The sequence below is a fragment of the Electrophorus electricus genome, chromosome 19, assembly GCF_013358815.1.
Source record: "Electrophorus electricus isolate fEleEle1 chromosome 19, fEleEle1.pri, whole genome shotgun sequence".
Classification (NCBI taxonomy): Eukaryota; Metazoa; Chordata; class Actinopteri; order Gymnotiformes; family Gymnotidae; genus Electrophorus; species Electrophorus electricus.
In genome coordinates, this window is record NC_049553.1 from 15,606,927 (window position 1) to 15,631,926 (window position 25,000).

General features: G+C 45.0%; 1 protein-coding gene across 2 annotated transcripts in view; it reads left to right on the top strand.

Moving 5' to 3' along the window:
- Positions 1–25,000, top strand: part of sorcs2 (sortilin-related VPS10 domain containing receptor 2) — a 232,965-nt gene that overhangs the window by 93,586 nt on the left and 114,379 nt on the right. For both annotated transcript variants that reach the window (XM_035519846.1, XM_035519847.1), the window contains exon 3: positions 22,691–22,790. In XM_035519846.1, the coding sequence (XP_035375739.1) occupies positions 22,691–22,790 (100 nt within the window). The remainder of the gene's footprint in view (positions 1–22,690; positions 22,791–25,000) is intronic.

Genomic DNA, 25,000 nt, shown 5'->3' on the forward strand with positions numbered 1-25,000 from the left:
TGCAGTGTGGTGTGGTGTGGTGTAGTGTAGTGCGGTGTGGTGTGGTGTAGTGTAGTGTAGTGTGGTGTGGTGTAGTGTAGTGTAGTATGAGGTGGTGTAGTGTAGTGCGGTGTGGTGTGGTGTAGTGTAGTGCGGTGTGGTGTGGTGTAGTGTAGTTTAGTGTAGTGTGGTGTGGTGTAGTGTGGTGTGGTGTAGTTTAGTGTGGTGTGGTGTAGTGTAGTGTGGTGTGGTGTAGTGTGGTGTGGTGTAGTGTAGTGTGGTGTAGTGTAGTTTAGTGTGGTGTAGTGTAGTGTAGTGTAGTGTGGTGTGGTGTAGTGTAGTTTAGTGTAGTGTGGTGTGGTGTAGTGTGGTGTGGTGTAGTTTAGTGTGGTGTGGTGTAGTGTAGTGTGGTGTGGTGTAGTGTAGTGTGGTGTAGTGTAGTTTAGTGTGGTGTAGTGTAGTGTAGTGTAGTGTGGTGTGGTGTAGTGCGGTGTGGTGTGGTGTAGTGTAGTGTGGTGTGGTGTAGTGTGGTGTGGTGTAGTGTAGTGCGGTGTGGTGTGGTGTAGTGTGGTGTGGTGTAGTTTAGTGTGGTGTGGTGTAGTTTAGTGTGGTGTGGTGTAGTTTAGTGTGGTGGCTTTGATAGGTGATTAGTGTGATGCTCCACCACATCAGGGAAGGGAAAAGGTCGACCAGGGTGGAGATTCTTGCTGGAATTGTGGTGAATGTAGAGAACTGTGACACCAGCAAGCCACTGTGTGAGTCTGATTATCAGAACTACTGTATAAGTCTGATAATCAGAACCACTGTATAAGTGATAATCAGAACCACTGTATAAGACTGATAAATAGAACCACTGTGTGAATCTGATAATCAGAACCACTGTATAAGTCTGATAATCAGAACCACTGTATAAGTCTGATAAATAGAACCACTGTGTGAGTCTGATAATCAGAACCAGTTATACAGCCGTCCTGCACACCAGTTAGGAGATAGTCCAGTCGAGCTGTCAGTTTATGTTCAGGCTGCTTCAGGTTCTTCTGTTTAACTCCACCACACTTCAGCAGGACTAGGGTCAGGACTCATGACTGAACCTCAAACATGTCCTCTCTGAGGCTTTAACTCGTCCCAAGCCCCTTCCAGTCCTGTTAGATCGCACGCATGCTCTGCGCTCCTCTGACCTGCCATGAACCCTGACGCCCGGAGGCCTTTTCCTCTGTGCTCTTCCCCCTCAGTGACCTTCCGTAAAATACGGCGCTGAAATGTGCCACGTGTGGTGTTCGTTACATAAGTCTTTATTTACGTAATGTATTGGATGAAGGTCAGATCACGCTTTAGGATCAGATCATTCATGCAGACATCTAGTGTTAACACACATTTTCTATTTTCAACTGTGTATATAATCAAATCACTAACAGATGATTCCAGTGTATACGTACTCGGGTTTGTGGGTTGGTACAAGCTTGGTGACCTGTGTTTGACCTCAGCCTGGCTGATGCTATAAAGCTCCTGGACTCTGAATATTTATTTTTTCACATCCACTGTCAGAGGTGCTTATGTCTACATGAGTCAGACTTTCTGTCTGTTGTCACCCTGTGAGTATAAGGTTAGACTGCCTCCTGCAGCCAGAGTGTGTGTGTATGTGTGTGAGACCTTCCTGTTACCTTCAGACTAAACCTAATCAAACATGATGCTAGCATATGTGTGAGGTCTGAAATGGGTCTCTGACACATGTGCACACGCACGCACATGTGCACACACTCACAGACACACACACACACACACACACACACATTGACACTCTGGAGCGTTCAGTGTTTCACAACTTTATGTACCATTCTGTTACTAGCAAAAGCAGAAGGGTGGATATTTGGCTTTAAATGTAAGCTGTGTGTGAGCATGTGCATGTGTATGCATGTGTGTGTGTGTGTGTGCATGTGTGTGTTTGCATGTGCATGTGTGTGTGTGTGTGTGTGTGTGTGTGTGTATGTGCGTGTGTGCGCGTGTGTGCGAGTGTGTGTGTGTGTTTGCATGTGCGTGTGTGTGTGTGTGTGAGTGTGTGTGAATGTGAGTGTGTGTGAGTGTGTTTGTGTGTGTGTATGTGTGTGTGTGTGTGTGTGTGAGTGAGTGAGTGAGTGTGTGTGAGCAAGTGTGACCTCTACACGTGAAAAGCTCTGTATGTGTGTGTGTGTGAGTGTGTGTGAATGTGAGTGTGTGTGAGTGTGTGTGAATGTGAGTGTGTGAGTGTGTGTGTGTGTGTGTGTGAGTGAGTGAGTGTGTGTGAGCAAGTGTGACCTCTACACGTGAAAAGCTCTGTATGTGTGTGTGTGTGTGTGTGTGTGTGTGAGTGAGTGAGTGTGTGTGAGCAAGTGTGACCTCTACACATGAAAAGCTCTGTATATGTGTGTGTGTGTGTGAGTGAGTGAGTGTGTGTGAGCAAGTGTGACCTCTACATGTGAAAAGCTCTGTATATGTGTGTGTGTGTGTGTGTGTGTGAGTGAGTGAGTGTGAGCAAATGTGACCTCTACACGTGAAAAGCTCTGTATATGTGTGTGTGTGTGTGTGTGTGTGTGTGAGTGAGTGAGTGAGTGTGTGTGAGCAAGTGTGACCTCTACATGTGAAAAGCTCTGTATATGTGTGTGTGTGTGTGTGTGTGTGTGTGTGAGTGAGTGTGTGTGAGCAAGTGTGACCTCTACATGTGAAAAGCTCTGTATATGTGTGTGTGTGTGTGTGTGTGTGAGTGAGTGAGTGTGAGCAAGTGTGACCTCTACACGTGAAAAGCTCTGTATATGTGTGTGTGTGTGTGTGTGAGTGTGAGCAAGTGTGACCTCTACACGTGAAAAGCTCTGTATATGTGTGTGTGTGTGTGTGTGTGAGTGAGTGAGTGTGTGTGAGCAAGTGTGACCTCTACATGTGAAAAGCTCTGTATATGTGTGTGTGTGTGTGTGTGTGTGTGTGAGTGAGTGTGAGCAAGTGTGACCTCTACACGTGAAAAGCTGATTTGTGACAACAAGAGAGCGTCTGAGCATGAAGGATCAGCTTCAGTTCTGCAGAGCATGCTACATTTGCAAATATTTCACTTTAATAAAATTCATTACTGTGACATTCATAATACAGAGAGAAGGAGACAGAGAGAGAGAGAGAAATGCACACACATCACAGTTCAGTAGGCAGCGTGTTTAAATTTGTTAAGGAATGTTTCTGTAGTCAATGAATGATGATTTAAGCAAAAGTAACAATTGTAAAAAATACATTTCATTCTTTTACACTTTATTTATTTTAAACAGATAATTGTGTGTGTGTGTGTGTGTGTGTGTGTGTGTGTGTGTGTGTGTGTGTGTGTGTGTGTGTGTGTGTGTGTGTGTGTGTGTGCGTGATATTTTGACAAGGACCCCTCGGGGAGGGACAGATGTACTTGTCTTTGAAATAACAGCCTGCAGACAACGTGTGCTGTCAGGTCACACGTATGATCTGACAAAATTACCTACGCACCAAACACACTCTCACACACACACACACACACACACACACACACACACACACACACAGAATTAGTTCCACCAGTACATAAATAAACCAATTTACACTGTGCCTCTGGAGAGCTATCCATCTCAATATTGTCTGTGTGCGTGCATGTGTGTGTGTGTGTGTGTGTGTGTGTGTGTGTGTGAGAGAGAGAGAGAGAGAGAGAGAGAGAGAGAGAGAGGAGGTCTTAATTGGCTGTCTGGCTGTCTGTGCAGGTCCTGTGGATCTGTGGCAGGGTGGTCACACTTCACTGAGTGTCTGTCACAGCAGGGGAGTCTCCTGAACACACCAGGAGTTTCACAGAAAACACACACACACACACACACACACACACACACACACACACACACACACACACACACGACAAACATGGAAACACACACATACTCTCCAAACACACAGAAACCACACGCACACATGACAGAGAAGGAAAACTGGAGGAACGGCTATATTAACACCACACTGACTGTATTAACACCACACTGACTGTATTAACACCACACTGACTGTATTAACACCACCACACTGACTGTATTAACACCACACTGACTGTATTAACACCACCACACTGACTGTATTAACACCACACTGACTGTATTAACACCACCACACTGACTGTATTAACACCACACTGACTGTATTAACACCACCACCACACTGACTGTATTAACACCACACTGACTGTATTAACACCACCACCACACTGACTGTATTAACACCACACTGACTGTATTAACACCACCACCACACTGACTGTATTAACACCACACTGACTGTATTAACACCACCACACTGACTGTATTAACACCACACTGACTGTATTAACACCATCACCACACTGACTGTATTAACACCACACTGACTGTATTAACACCACCACACTGACTGTATTAACACCACACTGACTGTATTAACACCACCATCACACTGACTGTATTAACACCACACTGACTGTATTAACACCACCACACTGAAAGTATTAACACCACACTGACTGTATTAACACCACCACCACACTGACTGTATTAACACCACACTGACTGTATTAACACCACCACACTGACTGTATTAACACCACACTGACTGTATTAACACCACCACACTGACTGTATTAACACCACCACACTGACTGTATTAACACCACACTGACTGTATTAACACCACCACACTGACTGTATTAACACCACACTGACTGTATTAACACCACCACACTGACTGTATTAACACCACACTGACTGTATTAACACCACCACACTGACTGTATTAACACCACACTGACAGTATTAACACCACCACACTGACTGTATTAACACCACCACACTGACTGTATCAACACCACCACACTGACTGTATTAACACCACACTGACTGTATTAACACCACCACACTGACTGTATTAACACCACCACCACACTGACTGTATTAACACCACCACACTAACAGTATTAACACCACCACACTAACAGTATTAACACCACCACACTGATGCTCAGTTGACATTTTTTTTCCTGCCAGAAACAGAAACAAAGATGGACTCCACCTCCCCTCCTGTCATTACTCCACCTCCCCTCCTGTCATTACTCCACCTCCCCTCCTGTCATTGCTCCACCTCCCCTCCTGTCATTACTCCACCTCCCCTCCTGTCATTACTCCACCTCCCCTCCTGTCATTGCTCCACCTCCCCTACTGACATTACTCCACCTCCCCTCCTGACATTACTCCACCTCCCCTCCTGTCATTACTCCACCTCCCGTCCTGGTATTCCTCTATCTGATGCCCTGTCATCCAGCAGTGCAGGCCAGCATGGTGTTCAGGAGTACAGCTGTTCTCTCTCTCTCTCCCACACACACACACACACACACACACACACACACAGTGGCATGGCCTTCATGAACACATCAGCGGTCATATCTCTTTTCTTACTTGATATCCACTGGATTCACACATTTGTGTGTCACTTCTCTGGTCAAGCAATGTGTTCTCACATGTTTTATCTCACACACACTCTCCTACTCAGTTTAATTAGGGTTAGGGTTTAGGGTTTAGGGTTTTAAGCCTTCAGAGGTCCAGTGTAGCACCATACAGCTTTTTAGCACCCTGGCACATCTCAGCATCTTTTCTGAAGGAGACACACTGTTCTAAACAGGTAGAACCCTCATGGCACATGACACACATGACACCTTCCACATTCTGCCTTGGATATCCTGTCATGTATTGTATGTGTGTGTATATACAAACCCACAGCAGTGGCAGTAACAAAAATACAATACAAATATTCATATTATTCAGTAGGACGGTGGGAAACAATGCAGCCTGCAGCAAAGTCATTAAAAATATATTTTATCAAATTTAAAGTATTTTACTTTCATTAACATATTTACAAACATACAAATACAATCTTATACAATAACAATCTATAAAGAAATACATTCATTATACTTACAGTGTATCATTAAGAAGACTGGCCATGTAATCTCTATCTAGCTACTGAGTCTCAAAAAAGTATATAAGGTTATAATTTCGGTAAAACAACAGTCTGAATACACTCTGTGAGTGTGTGTGTGTGTGCGCACGTGTGTGTGTGTGCGCGTGTGCGCGCGTGTGTGTGTGTGTGCATGTGTGTGTGTGTGCGTGCATGTGTGTGTGCGTGTGTGTGTACGTGTGTGTGTGTGTGTGCGTGTGCGTGCGTGTGTGTGTGTGTGTGTGTGTGTGTGCAAAGAGAGCCATTATCATTCTTGGCAACTTCCTCTTTGGAGGCTGTACAACATTGTGGTCTCCAGTGTTGTTTTACTTTCGTCTTTGCCTTGTATGGTTTGGAGTCTCAGACAGGTGTTTCCTACACTTAGCTTAACACATATTATATAATATAATGGACTGGAATCTAAATGAAGAACTATTTTTCAATAATTTATTAAACAACACTAAATGGTTCAACAATAACAAAACCCTAGTAATCGTACACGACCTTCAGCGGTGAAGGTGGTTTGGACCAGGAGGCCAGTCAGATGCAACGTCCAAGTGTTCATCTCACACCTCCCGCCTCTCTGAATGACTGGCTCCTGCTCTGAGATGCCCTGACACAGGCTGCAGGGATGTGACCTCCGACCTCAGCCACTCATTGGCTACCTGTCACTTTTAGAGCTGTTCATCCTTTTAGGGTCAAAAGTCACACACACCGCCTCTAAAGACACACACACACACACACATGCACGCACACACACGCACACACACACACGCACGCACACACACGCGCACACACACACACACGCACGCACACACACGCACACACACACACACACGCATTCATTCTTTTTTGTTCAATTTGCCCCTGGCCTTGGGTTTAAACTACAAAACTACATAAGCTGCGCACGCACACACACACACAGAGACACTGTTCCACCTTCCTTGTTGGCTGTATAAATGTTTCATGTAGCTGAATTAAACACAGGCTTTTTGATCCGTGTGTGTTTGTAATCTCATGTTGGACTTTGATGTTGTTTACCTGTGAGGCAGGTGATGCTGAGGTGTTACACTAAAACAAACCTCTGTCCCCACACTGGAACTGCACTGGCTTACGTTCAGACATCTGTAGGGTTTCATCGTCTGATTACAGAGATACTTCATGTGTATTGATGAAGAAGAATGGAGTAACTACAGAGAGAGAGGATGAGAGACACACACACACAGAGAGGGAGAGGGAGAGAGACACATACACAGAGAGGGAGAGAGAGAGACACACACACAGAGAGGGAGAGAGAGAGACACACACAGAGAGGGAGAGAGAGAGACACACAGAGGGAGAGAGAGAGAGACACACACAGAGAGGGAGAGAGACACACACACACAGAGAGGGAGAGAGAGACACACACACAGAGAGGGGGAGAGAGAGAGACACACACAGAGAGGGAGAGAGAGACACACACAGAGGGAGAGAGAGACACACACACACAGAGGGAGAGAGAGAGACACACACAGAGAGGGAGAGAGAGAGACACACACACAGAGAGGGAGAGAGAGAGACACACAGAGAGGCAGAGAGAGAGACACACACAGAGAGGGAGAGAGAGAGACACACACACAGAGGGAGAGAGAGAGACACACACACAGAGAGGGAGAGAGAGAGACACACACAGAGAGGGAGAGAGAGACACACACAGAGAGGGAGAGAGAGAGACACACACACAGAGGGAGAGAGAGAGACACACACACAGAGAGGGAGAGAGAGAGACACACACAGAGAGGGAGAGAGAGAGACACACACAGAGGGAGAGGAGCAGTGAAAGATACAGGCAGAGTGCAGAAGTGCGTGTGCATCCCCAGTGCTCCTCATGGGGTGTCATTGAGATAAATGCCTCGTTTAGTGTTCCACCTTCCCATAGTCATACAGGACCCATGAGTGTGTGTATGTGTGTTTAAGAGAGAGAGAGACACACACACACACAAAGAGAGAACGCCCAAATTTGTAAGCATGAAAGCTAAAAATGAATGTGTGTGTGCATGACACAGAGGCAAGTCTTGTTCTCAGCATGTTTTTACGTTTTTGTGTTATGTATACAATATATTTATTAGAATGCTGGTATGAGCAATGTCATATGTGCACCTGTGTGTGTGCATGTCTAAGCAGACTAGGCTGGAGTAGTTGAGTGTGTGTGTAAGCAGACTAGACTTGAGTAGTTGTGCGTGTCTGTAAGCAGACTAGGCTGGAGAAGTTGTGTGTAGACCAGTGATAATTGAGCTATTTCAGCCACTGCACTGCTCATTTAGAAAAGAGTTTAAATGCTGTAAGGTCTGAGATCCTGAACCCAACCCACCTCACACACACTTTCCTGAACCCAACCCACCTCACCTCACACACACTTTCAAAGGCTTCTGCTCAGGACCACATCATAGATACGTGGAGCTTTGAGAAGTTCACATTTATCTCACACTTTTATCCAAAGCAACTAACAATTCTAACTGAACACAACTTGAGTAATTGAAGGTTATGGGCAAGTTGGTAGTGGTGGGACTTGAATTGGCAACCTTCTGATTACTGCCCACATTACTGAGACACCACTGCCCACATCTGCTTTATATGGTGACGGGGCTGAGTTTTCAATGACTTTTGGCCATGTGACTCAAACAGACTAAAGAGAATATTTAGGGGGTGCTGGAGTTCTGGACAGACACTTCAGATCCAGCGATGGGGCTTCCAAGGCCAGTCTGAGCAACTGGTCTCCCTCCAGCTGGTCTGAGTGACTGGTCTTGCTCCAGCTGGTCTGAGTGACTGGTCTCCCTCCAGCTCCAGACTCCTAAAGTAACTAGATTAGTTTAGATTAGGTTAAATTAGCTTTATCAAATGCTGTTGATGAGGTATTTTTTCTTTAAAATAATAGCCTGAGCAGTGGAACAGTGTACAGTACAGTACAGTGTACAGCAGTACAGCGGTACAGTAGTACAGCACTACAGTGGTACAGTAGTACAACAGTAGTACAGTAGTACAGCAAAACCAAAATCTAATCCAAAATCAATCATGAAACCAAAATTCAATCAGGAACCCAGAATCCAACCCAAAATCAATCATGAAACCTTACTCAAACCCGGCATGACTGAGATGGCACCTCGACTGGCCTTAGGGTTTAATATTTGGGATCCAAGGTAGCCGGAGGGAGGCAGGTCCGTTCCGGGGAGCGCCTTGAGGAGCTCTGGTCCTTCATTTTGGTGCTGGTTTGATTTATGGGATCTACTGACCTTCTCGTCCTTCCTCGGTAATAAGGAAGTGTGAAAGCTTGATAACAGTGGGAGGACTGTTGCGTGATGGAGATGAATTGGACCCTGTGGTGTAATATAAGGGGTGTGTAAATTAATCAAGTATTACTTAATAACTCAAGTTGCTTTCATGTTGTCTGTGAGAGGGAGAAAGAGACAGTTGAGGATTCAGCACAGCACCAAATCTCAAATCTACTACAGTTTACTGGTACAATCCTACACTCCTGCAATCCTACACTCCTACACTACAGTTTACTGGTACACTCCTACACTCCTACAATCCTACACTACTACACTCCTACACTACAGTTTACCGGTACACTCCTACACGCCTACACTACTACATTCCTACAATCCTACACTCCTACACTCCTACACTACAGTTTACCGGTACACTCCTACACTCCTACACTACAGTTTAGCAGTACACTCCTACACTCCTACACTACAGTTTAGCAGTACACTCCTACACTCCTACACCCCTACACTACTACACTCCTACACTACAGTTTACTGGTACACTCCTATACCCCTACACTACTACACTCCTACACTACAGTTTACTGGTACACTCCTACACTCCTAAACTATTACACTCCTACACTACAGTTTACTGGTACACTCCTACACTCCTACATTACTACACTCCTACACTACAGCTTACTGGTACACTCCTACACTCCTACACTACAGTTTACTGGTACACTCCTACACTACTACACTCCTACACTACTACACCCCTACACTACTACACTCCTACACTACAGCTTACTGGTACACTCCTACACTCCTACACTACTACACCCCTACACTACTACACTCCTACACTAGTTTACTGGTACACTCCTACACTCCTACACTCCTACACTACAGTTTACTGGTACACTCCTACACTCCTACACTGCTACACCCCTACACTACTACACTCCTACACTACAGTTTACTGGTACACTCCTACACTCCTACACTATTACACTCCTACACTACAGTTTACTTGTACACTCCTACACTCCTACACTACTACACTCCTACACTACTAGTGGAATTCCAGTGTTGTCATCAGTCTTCGAGTAAAAAAAATAAGAAAAAGTTAAAAAATCCAATTCAGGATTTTCATTTACTGTCAGATAAACATCAGAGAAAAGTGCTTGTGATCTTTAAAGCTCAAATTTGCTAACGTGGTGAACCCTGGAGAGAGAGGCCAGCTGAACGTGGCATAAAAGCGGTTGGCTTCGTCGTGTTTCCACACTGCTGGGAAAATGACGCTCACTGGCACAGCTGATAGCCTGTATGAGTTCACATTTTGTATTCTGTCACGTTTTACTTTCACCACCTATAACTCATTTGTCCAACAGTGACAGTGACAGTTAAAGATAATTTTAATGTATTAAAATACTTTTCTAATTTTTTGAATTCACTGTGATCTTTAATTGATTCATTTAACTACTTCATTTTAATCAGTCTAATTAACCTTTCCATGATTAAACTATTCAGATTCATTAATATAACTATAAAAATATAACGTAAGTATAATATCTAATAGCTAATATAATTATAATATAACGTTTTAATTATATGTGTGAGGCATGATACTATTACTGTTAATTCCTAAGCAAGACATTGCAGTCCCAGTTGGGCTAAGATATTTCCAAAGATTACAGTCATGGGAAATCTATAAATGTAATATTATGGACAATTCGAACATTTCAGATCATATCTGCATTACCTTCTCCTCCCGTGAACTTTTCCCTGATGTGCGCGTCTCAGTCAGTACTGCTCGGGGCCCTTGTCCTTAAGTTTTCACTCCATGCCTCCTACAGAGTGCCCCAGCCTCGTTCCCTACAACCCAGTCCAGCGGTTGTGTGTGGTCTTAGTGGCTTTCTGTGTGGGTGGTGTTCCACTGACTCTAATGTCCAGAGGGCTGAAACTCCTAAAGGTCTGAGAAAAGAGCCCAGCAACAGCAACACGCAGTTTTTAGTGCAAAATGCAAAATGTTGAGTTTTCCTGCAGAGTTTAAAAAAAAACTTCATTATTACATCAGTTAATTTTTTTTTCTTTTTTTTCATTGTTCAGTATTGCTGGGGAATGACTTTGGATGCTTTTAGATGCTTGCACTTTCCAACACAGACAAAAACAAGCTTGCCCCGCCCTTCCAGAGTCCGTTAGGGTGTGAGCTGCGCCAGGAATCACTACATTCACGGCTCGGGTTTTTACTGCTCCGACACCTTCACACTCCCTCAGGACCAGTACACCTCACCAGCCTCCACTGTGAGGGCGTCATCACAGTTCAGCCAGGGGGCGCCAGGTGCGTCTCCCCATACACCCTCCTACTGACTGTCTCTCCACCCTCCTACTGTCTGTCTCTCCACCCTCCTGTCTGTCTCTCCACCCTCCTACTGACTGTCTCTCCACCCTCCTACTGACTGTCTCTCCACCCTCCTACTGTCTGTCTCTCCACCCTCCTGTCTGTCTCTCCACCCTCCTACTGACTGTCTCTCCACCCTCCTGTCTGTCTCTCCACCCTCCTGTCTGTCTCTCCACCCTCCTACTGACTGTCTCTCCACCCTCCTACTGACTGTCTCTCCACCCTCCTGTCTGTCTCTCCACCCTCCTGTCTGTCTCTCCACCCTGCTACTGACTGTCTCTCCACCCTCCTGTCTGTCTCTCCACCCTCCTGTCTGTCTCTCCACCCTCCTACTGACTGTCTCTCCACCCTCCTACTGACTGTCTCTCCACCCTCCTGTCTGTCTCTCCACCCTCCTACTGACTGTCTCTCCACCCTCCTACTGACTGTCTCTCCACCCTCCTGTCTGTCTCTCCACCCTCCTGTCTGTCTCTCCACCCTCCTACTGACTGTCTCTCCACCCTCCTACTGTCTGTCTCTCCACCCTCCTACTGACTGTCTCTCCACCCTCCTACTGACTGTCTCTCCACCCTCCTACTGACTGTCTCTCCACCCTCCTACTGACTGTCTCTCCACCCTCCTACTGTCTGTCTCTCCACCCTCCTACTGACTGTCTCTCCACCCTCCTACTGACTGTCTCTCCACCCTCCTACTGTCTGTCTCTCCACCCTCCTACTGACTGTCTCTCCACCCTCCTACTGACTGTCTCTCCACCCTCCTACTGACTGTCTCTCCACCCTCCTACCACCCTCCTAGTGTTCCTAATTCAGGCAGGATATCTATAGAAACATCTTTCCTGGTGGTCTTTTGGACCACTCTTTGTATGGTCCCTCCCCTCAGACCTATTCACCAAGGCTGACCCTACAGGAAGTATTTAACTTGACATAGGGATCTTACAGGAAGTATTTAACTTGACATAAGGACCCTACAGGATGTATTTAACTTGACATAAGGACCCTACAGGATGTATTTAACTTGACATAGGGACCTTGCAGGATGTATTTCACTTGACATAGGGACCCTACAGGATGTATTTAACTTGACATAGGGACCCCACAGGATGTATTTAACTTGACATAGGGACCTTGCAGGATGTATTTCACTTGACATAGGGACCCTACAGGAAGTATTTAACTTGACATAAGGACCCTACAGGATGTATTTAACTTGACATAGGAACCCTACAGAAAGTATTTAACTTGACATAGGGACCTTACAGGAGGTATTTAACTTGACATAGGGACCCTACAGGAAGTATAGAACTTGACATAGGGACCCTACAGGAAGTATTTAACTTGACATAGGGACCCTACAGGATGTATTTAACTTGACATAGGGACCTTACAGGATGTATTTAACTTGACATAGGGACCCTACAGGATGTATTTAACTTGATATTGGGACCCTACAGGAAGTATTTAACAACATAGGAACCCTAGAGGAAGTATTTCACTTGACATAGGGACTCTACAGGAAGTATATAATTTGACATAGGGACCCTACAGGAGGTATTTAACTTGACATAGGGACCCTACAGGAAGTATTTAACTTGACATAGGGACCTTACAGGAAGTATTTAACTTGACATAGGGACCCTAAAGGATGTATTTAACTTGACATAGGGACCCTACAGGATGTATTTAACTTGATATAGGGACCTTGCAGGATGTATTTCACTTGACATAGGGACCCTACAGGATGTATTTAACTTGACATAGGAACCCTACAGAAAGTATTTAACTTGACATAGGGACCTTACAGGAGGTATTTAACTTGACATAGGGACCCTACAGGAAGTATATAAGTTGACATAGGGACCCTACAGGATGTATTTAACTTGACATAGGAACCCTACAGGAAGTATTTCACTTGACATAAGGACCCTACAGGATGTATTTAACTTGACATAGGGACCCTACAGGATGTATTTAACTTGACATAGGGACCCTACAGGAAGTATTTAACTTGACATAGGCCTGAGGCTCACTGAAATATGCAAGTCCCTTCACCAACATAAGAATATCATCTTAGAAAGTGTAGTAAGTGTTTAACAGAAATCAAAGCTGTGATATCTAGTGAGCTCACCGAGACAATAGTGCTTTTGAAGTTTAGCCCTTAGCTTCATCAGAGACGTTGCTGTGGGAGCACTATGATGATACATCCTGCGACGTGGAGAAACACTGAAGCCATAACACTTCTGCTCAAAAGAAGGGACCCTACATCAAACACTCTCCTCTTACATAATGTCAAAAGAAATACATTTCATAATAAACATCAAATAAAACAGTTTATGTAGAATTTGCTTGAGGTCACATTCAAACCCCTGCAAATAAAAACATCAGTGTTCCCAGAATAAGGTCATATTAGCCCTGTTCCTGCAGCAGAGAGGAATTCAGACCAGTCCCGGAAGAGGATTCCTGTTTCTTTCAGGAGACTTGTCAGAGCAAATTTATGAAATTGATCTGAAATTTGTTATTATAAACTGGAATTACACTGTTCTGCTGGCGTTCTTCTGTCAAATAGTACTTGTGTGTGTGTCTCTGTTTAAATCATGTGTGTGTGTCTCTGTCTAAATCGTGTGTGTGTCTCTGTCTAAATCGTGTGTGTGTTTCTAAATCATGTGTGTGTGTCTGTATAAATCATGTGTGTGTGTTTCTAAATCATGTGTTTGTCTCTGTCTAAATCATGTGTGTGCGTGTCTCTGTCTAAATCATGTTTGTTTGTGTTTGTCTAAATCATGTGTGTGCGTGTCTCTGTCTAAATCATGTTTGTTTGTGTTTGTCTAAATCATGTGTTTGTCTAAACCGTGTGTGTGTGTGTGTGTGTGTGTGTGTGTGTGTGTGTGTCTAAGTCATGAGTGCTTGTGTCTGTCTAAATCATGTGTGTTTGTCTAAATCAGGGTAGATCAGTCAACCAAACTTTATTTATAGACTTTGTTTGTTCTGATATATCCCCATGCTATAAAAGCAGGTTTGACTCGTACTTTTAATAAACAGCGTTTTAATAAACAGCGTTTTAACAAAGTTTTAATAAATAGCGTTTCACTTCCCCGTCTTTTTCTTGCTTTTCATCGTGTTGTGGCATCAGAGCCGACATCAAAGATGACTCTCAAGCACATGTTTAGAGTATGAGTGTTTAGGCTGAATGAGCATCACTGATAGGTTGAGGAGAACAGACTTCTACATGCTTTCCTTTTGTCATCTCTTCCCAATCTCTCTCTCTATTCTTTCATCTGACACAGTGGGATGTGATGTTTTCTTTGGTCAGGGAGCCCTCGCTGTTGTGCTTCAACCAATACTGAGACAGTTGTGCCCTGTGCTGCTCTATGTCGACCAATAGCACCAGAGTTTGACTCCTCACTGCTCAAGGTCGACCAATAGTGAGAAAGTATACCTAATATATAGACCAGGGATGTTGGTAATGACAAGATTTGGAGTGACAGCAAATTGACTCGTGTACGTTTCAGTATGACAGCACACGCGCACGCACACACACACATACACACACACACACACACACACACACACACACACACACACACACACACACATTTGGATTGTCTCTCTCCTCTCTACAGTCTGGGAAAGTCACTGGTGACATTTTAATTTAAGGTTCCCTTCAGTAATTCATAACCACTCCTAACAGGTGTAATAACAGGTGTAATAACAAACCACTTATCCAATTAGGAGACCTCATAGCCAGCCATGAGAAACAATCCTATTACTAACAGACAGAAATTGTAATTCTCATCAGCATACTTGAAAACTAATGATTTATCAGTGTGAAAGGCACAGTTACAAGCCAGCAGGTCAGTGCATGCTGTCACCACACAGCAAAATGCCCAACTGGACTGAACTCTGTAGATGTTGTTTCAACTGTGTCAGGCTTTGTTCAACTCTGTAGGTGGTGATTCAACTCTGTAGGGCTTTATTCAACTCTTTAGGTGTTTACTGTAGGTATATACTTGTCAATATTAGACACATTTAATGCTGTGTTTAATAATGAAATGAATGTAAAAGTATTTTCCGGGGACAGCAGTGAGAGGAACATCTCATGATATTGTCAGATGTTTCCATCATGTGCCTCTGTGGACTGAAACCGTGGAATTAATACCTTTCAGGATACTTCAGGCACCTCTAAGACAGAGTTGTGTGGTGGTGAGCCGTGACACGTGTGTCTCATGTTAGTCTGTTAGTCCCATGTATGCTGAGTCCTGCTATAGTACTGTATATGTTTAAGGAACACTGACCAGAGTCATTGGTAAAGTATCTACTGACTAAACCTCGCGTTCTCCCAACACACCACGGTGTCCTGTAACACACTCTCCCAACACACCACAGTGTGCTGTAACACACTCGCCCAACATGCCAGTGTCCTGCAACACGCTTTCCCAACATGCCAGTGTCCTTTAACACACTCTCCCAACACACCACAGTGTCCTGTAACACGCTCTCCCAACATGCCAGTGTCCTGCAACACGCTTTCCCAACATGCCAGTGTCCTTTAACACACTCTCCCAACACACCACAGTGTCCTGTAACACGCTCTCCCAACATGCCAGTGTCCTGCAACACGCTTTCCCAACATGCCAGTGTCCTTTAACACACTCTCCCAACACACCACAGTGTCCTGTAACACGCTCTCCCAACATGCTTCAGGGTCATGTAACACACTCTCTTAACACACTTCAGTGTCTTGTAATACATCGTATTTCAAGCCAAGCCGTATTTGAGGTTCACAAAACTCGAGGTACAGATTGGGCTTTGACCATTGAGATCATGTATGGAGGGGCGGGTCCATTTTTGCTTTGTAGGGAAGCATCAAGGTTTTAAATCTGATGCGTGCAGCTACTAGGAGCCAATAAAGGGAGTGCAGCAGTGGAGTAACGTGTGAACTTTGGAAGATTGAAGACCAGTCGTGCTGCTGCATTCTGGAAAAGTTGTAGAGCTTTGATGGCTCTTGGAGGAAGACCAGCAAGTAGCAAGTTGTAGTAGTCTAGCTTTGAGATCACAAGAGACTGCACAAGCACCTGGGCAGCTTCCTGTGAGAGAAAGGGCCGAATCCTTCGTATGTTGCAAAGGAGAAATCTGCAAGACCGGGTTAGATTAGAAACATGAGTTGAGAACGACAACTGGTTGTCCATAATTATGCCCAGGCTACATGCAGCTTTGGATGGTGATACCAGGGAGTTCTCAAAGAAGACAGTGAGGTCATGGTAAGGGTTGGGAGTACCTGGGATGAACAGAAGCTCTGTTTTACTGGGGTTGAGCTTCAAGTGGTGGGCTGTCATCCATGACGCGATGTCAGTCAAGCATGCCGAGATATGTCTGAAGACCTGCGTGTCAGAGGGTGGAAAAGAAAGAAATAATTGAGTGTCATAGACAAAGCAGTGGTAGGAGAAACCACGAGAAGATATTACATCACCAAGAGAACGAGTATACAAAGAGAAGAGAAGGGGGCCCAATACTGAGCCCTGCGGAACACCAGTGGAGAGTCTACACGGTTTGGATGTGGATCCTCTCCATGTCACCTGATAGGACCGTCCATCCAGATAGGACTGAAACCATCTCCAAGCAGAGCCAGTCACACCAAGCCTGGAGAGAACAGAGAGAAGAATGTTGCGGTTCACTGTGTCAAAGGCTGCTGAAAGGTCTAGAAGAATCAAAACATGACAGTTTGGCAGCTTTGGCAGCATGAAGTTTCTCAGTCACTGCTATGAGGGCTGTTTCTGTAGAATGTGCTGGTTTGTAGCCAGACTGATAGGGAACATGCAGCTGGTTCTGGGTGAGAAAAAGAGATAATTGATTGTAAACTGCTCGTTCAAGTGTTTGGGAAAGGAAAAAGAGAAGTGATATCGGTCTGTAATTGGCAATGTTGGAGCCATCGAGTGTGGCCTTCATGAGGATTGATACCACCTTGGCAGTTTTGAACACAGTTGGCACATGTTCAGAGGATGAGGAACTGTTGATGACAGAGATGAAAGGAAGCAGATGTCTTGAGATCGTCTGGAACAGAGCAGAAGGAATGGGATCCAGCGGACATGTAGTCGGATTGAGGAGAGGAGAAAAAAAAGCCAGAGAGTTGGATGTTGGGAAATGAACACTGGTTAGAAGAGTGGGAACAGAGGAAATAGACTGGAGAGAAGAGTGGGAACAGAGGAAAAGGACTGGAGGGAAGAGTGGGAACAGGAGAAGGACTGGAGAGAAGAGTGGGAACAGGAGAAGGACTGGAGGGAAGAGTGGGAACAGGAGAAGGACTGGAGGGAAGAGTGGGAACAGGAGAAGCACTGGAGGGAAGAGTGGGAACAGGAGAAGGACTGGAGGGAAGAGTGGGAACAGGAGAAGGACTGGAGGGAAGAGTGGGAACAGGAGAAGCACTGGAGGGAAGAGTGGGAACAGGAAAAGGACTGGAGGGAAGAGTGGGAACAGGAGAAGGACTGGAGGGAAGAGTGGGAACAGAGGAGAAGGACTGGAGGGAAGAGTGGGAACAGGAGAAGGACTGGAGGGAAGAGTGGGAACAGGAGAAGGACTGGTGGATTGCTGCAACCTTCTCCTCAAAGAAGGTTATGAAATCCTCAGGAGTAAGAAATGAGGAAGGGGGGGGACAGTGTCCTGTAACACACTCCCAACACTCCAGTGTCCTGTAACACACTCCCAACACTCCAGCGTCCTGTAACACTCTCCCAACACTCCAGTGTCCTGTAACACTCTCCCAACACTCCAGTGTCTTCTAACACACTCCCAACACTCCAGTGTCTTGTAACACTCTCCCAACACTCTAGTGTCTTGTAACACACTCCCAACACTCCAGTGTCCTGTAACACATGCCCAACACACTTCATAGGCTTTCTCATACCGGTAGGAAGATTAAGCTTTTTGATTTTGTCTCTGAAAAGAACAAAAGAACATTCACAATATACACGAACACTCACAATATACACGAACACTCACAATATACAACACATTTTGATTAAATGTAAGCCTACTGCAACTGACCTCATTAACATAATGTATCATTAGGTCATTTTCAGCAAAAATAGGACTGAACCAGAAAACACAGACACCACCACCGTTTACCCACTCTTCCTGAAACACTTAAGTTACATCCTATTTTGCTAAACCCTCTTACACAATTATTTATTAGGACTGAGCTGAATTTGATCAAAGTAGGTTAATTAGGAACTGAAACCACAGGACACTAATTTCTCATCTAGCATGTTTAACCCTTCCATTCTCTCTCCCTCTGGCTCCCTGTCATTCTGCCCTCTTTTGCTGTGTGTTCTATCCTTTCTGTTGCTCTGCTAGTCCTGACCGCTAATCACTGATTGAAATGAGCTGATTAAGATAGGATCATTAACACCATCATAACCCTAACCCTAACCCTAAGCCTAACATAACCCTAACCCTAACCCTAACCCTAACCCTAAGCCTAACATAACCCTAACCCTAACATAACCCTAACCCTAACCCTAACCCTAACCCTAACCCTAAGCCTAACATAACCCTAACCCTAACATAACCCTAACCCTAACCCTACTCTAACCCTAACCCTAACCCTAACCCCTAAACCTAACACTAACCCATTAACACCAACCCTAACCCCAACCCCTAACCCTAACATAACCCCAACCCCAACCCTAACCCTAAACCCTAAACCCTAAACCCTAACCCTAAACCCTAACCCTAACATAACCCTAACCCTAACCTCTAACCCTAACCCTAACCCTAAACCCTAAACCCTAACCCTAACCCCTAACCCTAACATAACCCTAACCCTAACCCTACTCTAACCCTAACCCTAACCCTAACCCCTAAACCTAACATAACCCTAACCCTAACATAACCCTAACCCTAACCCTACTCTAACCCTAACCCCTAAACCTAACACTAACCCATTAACACCAACCCTAACCCCAACCCCTAACCCTAACATAACCCCAACCCCAACCCTAACCCTAAACCCTAAACCCTAACCCTAAACCCTAACCCTAACATAACCCTAACCCTAACCTCTAACCCTAACCCTAACATAACCCTAACCCTAACCCTAAACCCTAAACCCTAACCCTAACCCCTAACCCTAACATAACCCTAACCCTAACCCTAACATAACCCTAACCCTAACCCTAAACCCTAAACACTAAACCCTAACCCTAACATAACCCTAACCCTAACCCTAACCCTAAACCCTAAACCCTAACCCTAACCCCTAACATAACCCTAACCCTAACCCTAACCCCTAACCCTAACCCCTAACCCTAACATAACCCTAACCCTAACCTCTAACCTCTAACCCTAACATACAACTTCTAAGTAAATGTAGATCTGCATTAACAGAGCAAGAACAAGTTCTGCTCAAATCTAATTCCCACGTTTCCCTCCAGTGACAGTAGTGTTAGTGGTGGCATCCACACAGTCCCCAGGTTGCCATTATCACCTGACCTTGGGGATTGTGAGAGCCTCTTTTTGCAGCTATCTGGAGTTGAGAACAAGGCTGTAGAGGAGGTGTCAGGGAAGACCCTCTACAGGGCCTGTGTTAAAGTGTTAAAGATCAATTAAACTGGGAGAGAAGGGTTTAATCCAGCATGGAGAGCGCTCTATAAACCACCCTTGACGAGGCCTTACGGTGATTTACAGTGGAGAATTTTACATGGTGTTGTAGCGGTTAATGCTTTTGTTTCAGTTTTAAACCCAGCTGTGAGTCCTGAGTGTCTGTATTGTGGCATAAGGGAAACAGTTTTTCACTGTTTTATGGAATGTCCCAGGTTGATGCCCTTGTTTAGTGTCTTAGTAATGATCTTTTAACTGTTTGGTGTTGTTTTTACACAAGTTCTCTTTATTTGTGGGTATAATTACACACAGAAGAAGAAAGCACAATGTCAACTTTTAAATTTCATTTTAGGGCAATCCAAGATGGCAGTGTGGATCAGCAGGAAGTGTTTGATTGAGGGTCAGACTGACAGCAGTATTGTAAATGTGTTTAAAAGATTAGTGGAGAGTCATATAGTGTTATATTTGAAGTTTTATTCTGTTATGAATGATTTGACCACTTTTGAAAATATTTGGGGTTACAATGATGTTGCATGCTCTGTAAAAGATGAGGGAGTGGTTTTTGGTGATTTTCTTTAATTTAACTTTTCTTTTTTATTGTAAGGTGTGTTTAAATGTGTGTTCTGTATGTTGTAATTGATTAATAAAGTTTATTGAAAATCTCAATCTCTCTCTTTCTCTCTCTGTCTCTCATTCTCTCTCTCTCTCTCTCTCTCTTGCTCTCTGTAGCTGTATATTGTCCAGATTAAACAGCTCTTTTAGGTGACGGACAGATCAGGACTGGAATGCTTCCTCAGTGCCTGTGGGGAAGTGCTGCTCTGTAGAGTAGGAGGAGGGTTCTCTGAGGATCTGTCCTCTCCTTTGGACACACATGTCTGTGTGCGTGTGCATGTGTGTGTGTGTGTGTGTGTGTGTGTGTGTTTGTGTTTATGTATACATGTGTAGGTGTGTGCAGATGCGTGCATGTGTGTGTTTGTGTGTGTGTCTGTGTGTTTGCATGTGCGTATGTATGTGGGTGTGGGTGTGTGCAGATGTGTGTATATGTGTGTGTGTGTCACTACAAAAGAAGACATAAAAATTCAATTTAGCATATGCTACAGCTACAGCTACAGCTACAGCTATTACCCTTTAAAACAGAGAACTCCAGTCTGCCTGGAAACATCTATGGTGTGGAATTGGATTCATGGCATCACTCATGTGTGAGCTGTGTGAGCTGTGTGAGGTCTGTGAGCTGTGTGAGCTGTGTGAGGTCTGTGAGCTCTGTGAGCTGTGTGAGCTCTGTGAGCTGTGTGAGCTCTGTGAGCTGTGTGAGGTCTGTGAGCTGTGTGAGCTCTGTGAGGTCTGTGAGCTGTGTGAGCTGTGTGAGCTGTGTGAGCTGTGTGAGGTCTGTGAGCTGTGTGAGGTCTGTGAGCTCTGTGAGGTCTGTGAGCTGTGTGAGCTGTGTGAGCTCTGTGAGGTCTGTGAGCTGTGTGAGGTCTGTGAGCTGTGTGAGCTCTGTGAGCTCTGTGAGGTCTGTGAGGTCTGTGAGCTGTGTGAGCTGTGTGAGCTCTGTGAGCTCTGTGAGCTGTGTGAGGTCTGTGAGCTGTGTGAGCTGTGTGAGGTCTGTGAGCTGTGTGAGCTCTGTGAGCTGTGTGAGCTCTGTGAGCTCTGTGAGCTGTGTGAGCTCTGTGAGCTGTGTGAGCTCTGTGAGCTCTGTGAGCTCTGTGAGCTGTGTGACTGGATTTGCAAAGTAAACATGACTCCTCTTTGACCACCTGTGCCTCCAACAGCTATGCTCCGCCCCCTACACTTGACCACGCCCCCTCTGCTTGGCCCTGTCATCATGTGCTCCATTGGCTGTCTGATTTGGTCTGAGGGGATGAAGAAAGAACCATCATCAGTGTTCAGACAACACCAGTGTCTGGAGTAAAGACCGAGCTGCCCTAGAGGACAAAGAACTCATGTCAGAAAGCCTCTTATGTTCAGTACCTGCTGACTTTGGCTACATTTCAGATATGTGTGTTGGTCGATCTGTGGCCAAACGTGTGTGTGCCTTCAGATCTGGAGGGTTTGTGCTGACGTCAGTGTTTTTTTCAAGGATGCATGTTGAATTACCTCTGTGCTTTGAAAAACACCCTTTATCTGCTCACAGTAAAATGTGATGAGAGGAAATCGTTTTTGTGGGCAGGATGATCTGATGAGTCATGTCCCTGTTGTTGCATATTTTCATAACTATGTTTTTAACATAATTGGAAGTTGAGGAGATAATTCAGTGATCCAGCACTTCTGAATGGTTTTGTTTTGTCTCTTCTTGCCCCTCTCCACCCCCCCTCTCTCTCCCCCCTCTCTCTCTCTCTCCCCTCTCTCTCTCTCTCTCTCCCCCTCTCTCTCTCTCGCTTTCTCCCTCTTTCTCTCTCTCCCCCTCTCTCTCTCCCTCTATTACTCTCTCTCCCTCTCTCTCTCTCCCCACTCCCTCACTTTCTCTCTCTCTCTCTCTCTCTCTCTCTCAGGTCCAGTGATTATGGGACCACCTATACTAAGCTCAACCTGATGCCTGGAACGACCATCATAGTGACAAATTTCTACATTTGCCCAAGTAACAAGAAGAAGGTAGGAATTCTAACTAGAAGAAGGTAGGAATTCTAACTAGAAGAAGGTAGGAATTCTAACTAGAAGAAGGTAGGAATTCTAGCATGGAGAATATTCCCTGACTAACGGCACCATTCCCCAAACATCACCAGCGTTCTATAAACAACACCTGAATTCAAACACCATAAGAGCACTTCCTACCCAGCACCAGCCTCCCAAAACAAACACCACCACCACCAAACAAACCAGCAATTTAATGTTGTCAAGTGGTTGTAGAATATTTGAGAAATCGCTTCATTTCCACAACTGCCGAACCAGTGTGAATGAGGGAGAACCTTTCGAGAGACTCCCTAGTCATAGCCAGGAGTGGCACATGATCAGTGTTGGTGTTAGTTGGTGTTTGTTGGCTCAGTGTTGGTGTTTGTTGGTGTTTGTTGGAGAACGTTGGCTCAGAGTATTCTCGGCTTGCTGGCCCTGCTGGAGGTTCCTCCCACCGTGCTGGCACAGGGCCCATCTGCCAGTCAAACCCTTCAGAACCCTTCCTGGCTTTTCTATGTCCTCCAAATTCTCATCAGCGGAGCCGAAAGTGTGTGTTTCACGCAGTTCTAACAGAAAAAGCCAAAAGTGTGTTTTACCCGCGGTTCTGGTAGGGTAAGTGTGTGTTTGATGCAGCCCTGCATTGGTGTTGGCCGAGCGTAGGACCCAGTTCCCGCGGGGTGAAGACCAGAGGCGCGCTTCGGGGAGTCGGGCCTCAAGGGTGCACAAAAGAATCGAAAAAATGAACACCATGTCACGATCGCTCCTGCCTTCATTTAGCAGCCCAATGTCAGGCCACACACACAATCACACGTTTGAAATGCTTCGTTTGGTTTCATACAGAGTGCAGTTTATTCAGATGTTCCCTAAAAACAGGGGGAGTCTAACAGGGAGCTCAGGCCTGCTCATTTGCTTCCTGTGTAACGGACCTAGTGTCTCATCACTGTCTCATCACTGTCTCATCACTGTCCCATCAGTGTCTCATCAGAGTCTCTCCATCGTCTCATCCGTGTCTCACCAGTGTCTCTTCATTGTCTCATCTGTGTCTCTTCAGTGTGTCATCAGCGTCTGTTCAGTGTCTCATCAGTGTGATTTCAGCATCTCTTCAATGTTTCTTCAGTGCGTCTTCTGTCTCTTCAGTGTCTTGTCTGTCTCTGTCACAGCTGATGTACAACTGTGATGTACAACTGTGTTCCACACACTGCATGTGCGTGTGAACCTGCCTGAAGCTTTCATACCAAAGTCACAGATACAAACAAACCAAGGTCCATGTTTCATGTTGCAGTGCCTCTTATGTGGTATACAATAAAGAATCAGTTCACATAGCAACACTGGCTGTTATTAGTATGGGTGTGTGTGCGTGGTACTTAGTGTGTATGTAAGATAGAAAAGAAATGTGTGTTTGTATAATTGAATTATAATAATCTGAATTTCATGGTTTGTGATGGAAATCAATAACTGTGATCAGCTCAGACAGAGGATCAATGACAAGAGGCACTCCTTTTTAAACAGGTGAGAAGATTCCAATCTATCAATAACTTTGTATACACACTCTGTCACACACATACACACACAAGCGCACATCTCTCGCAAGAGACGTTCCACAATATACGTGACCATATAGCACACACACACACACACACACACACACACACACACACACACGATGTTAGTGCATATGTTTAGGTGTGAGTTTTTGTTAACCTGTTAGTTTCAAATCTGGGGTGTTACGTGTGAATGTGAGGGTGGTGTATGTATGTGAGGGGGGTGTATGTATGTGAGGGTGGTGTATGCAGTGTGTGTCTGGGTCTGTGGTTTGGATTTGGCCACCAGATCCATGAGGGTAGAGGAGAGACTGAGAGAGTGAAAAAGGAAAAGAGTAAGAGAGGAGTGAGAGAGATGAGAGTGAGAGGAGAGAGAGTGAGAGAGTGAGAGAGGAGAGAGAGAGTGAGAGAGAAGAAAGTGAGAGAAAACAGTAGCATGATTTTATAATATTATTCTTTTTATATCTTTTTTATATCTTCATTAACTAATTTCCATATCTGCACACATTCAGAAACATTTAAAAAAAAAGAAGCCACCTATCAGATGAGCTCTAGTCGCAGATCTGTGAGCGATTGTGTCGGCCTCCCCTACGTCTCGTCACAGTCTCAACACAAAGCTCAACTAACTGTGACAGTGCACTTATCTGTGAG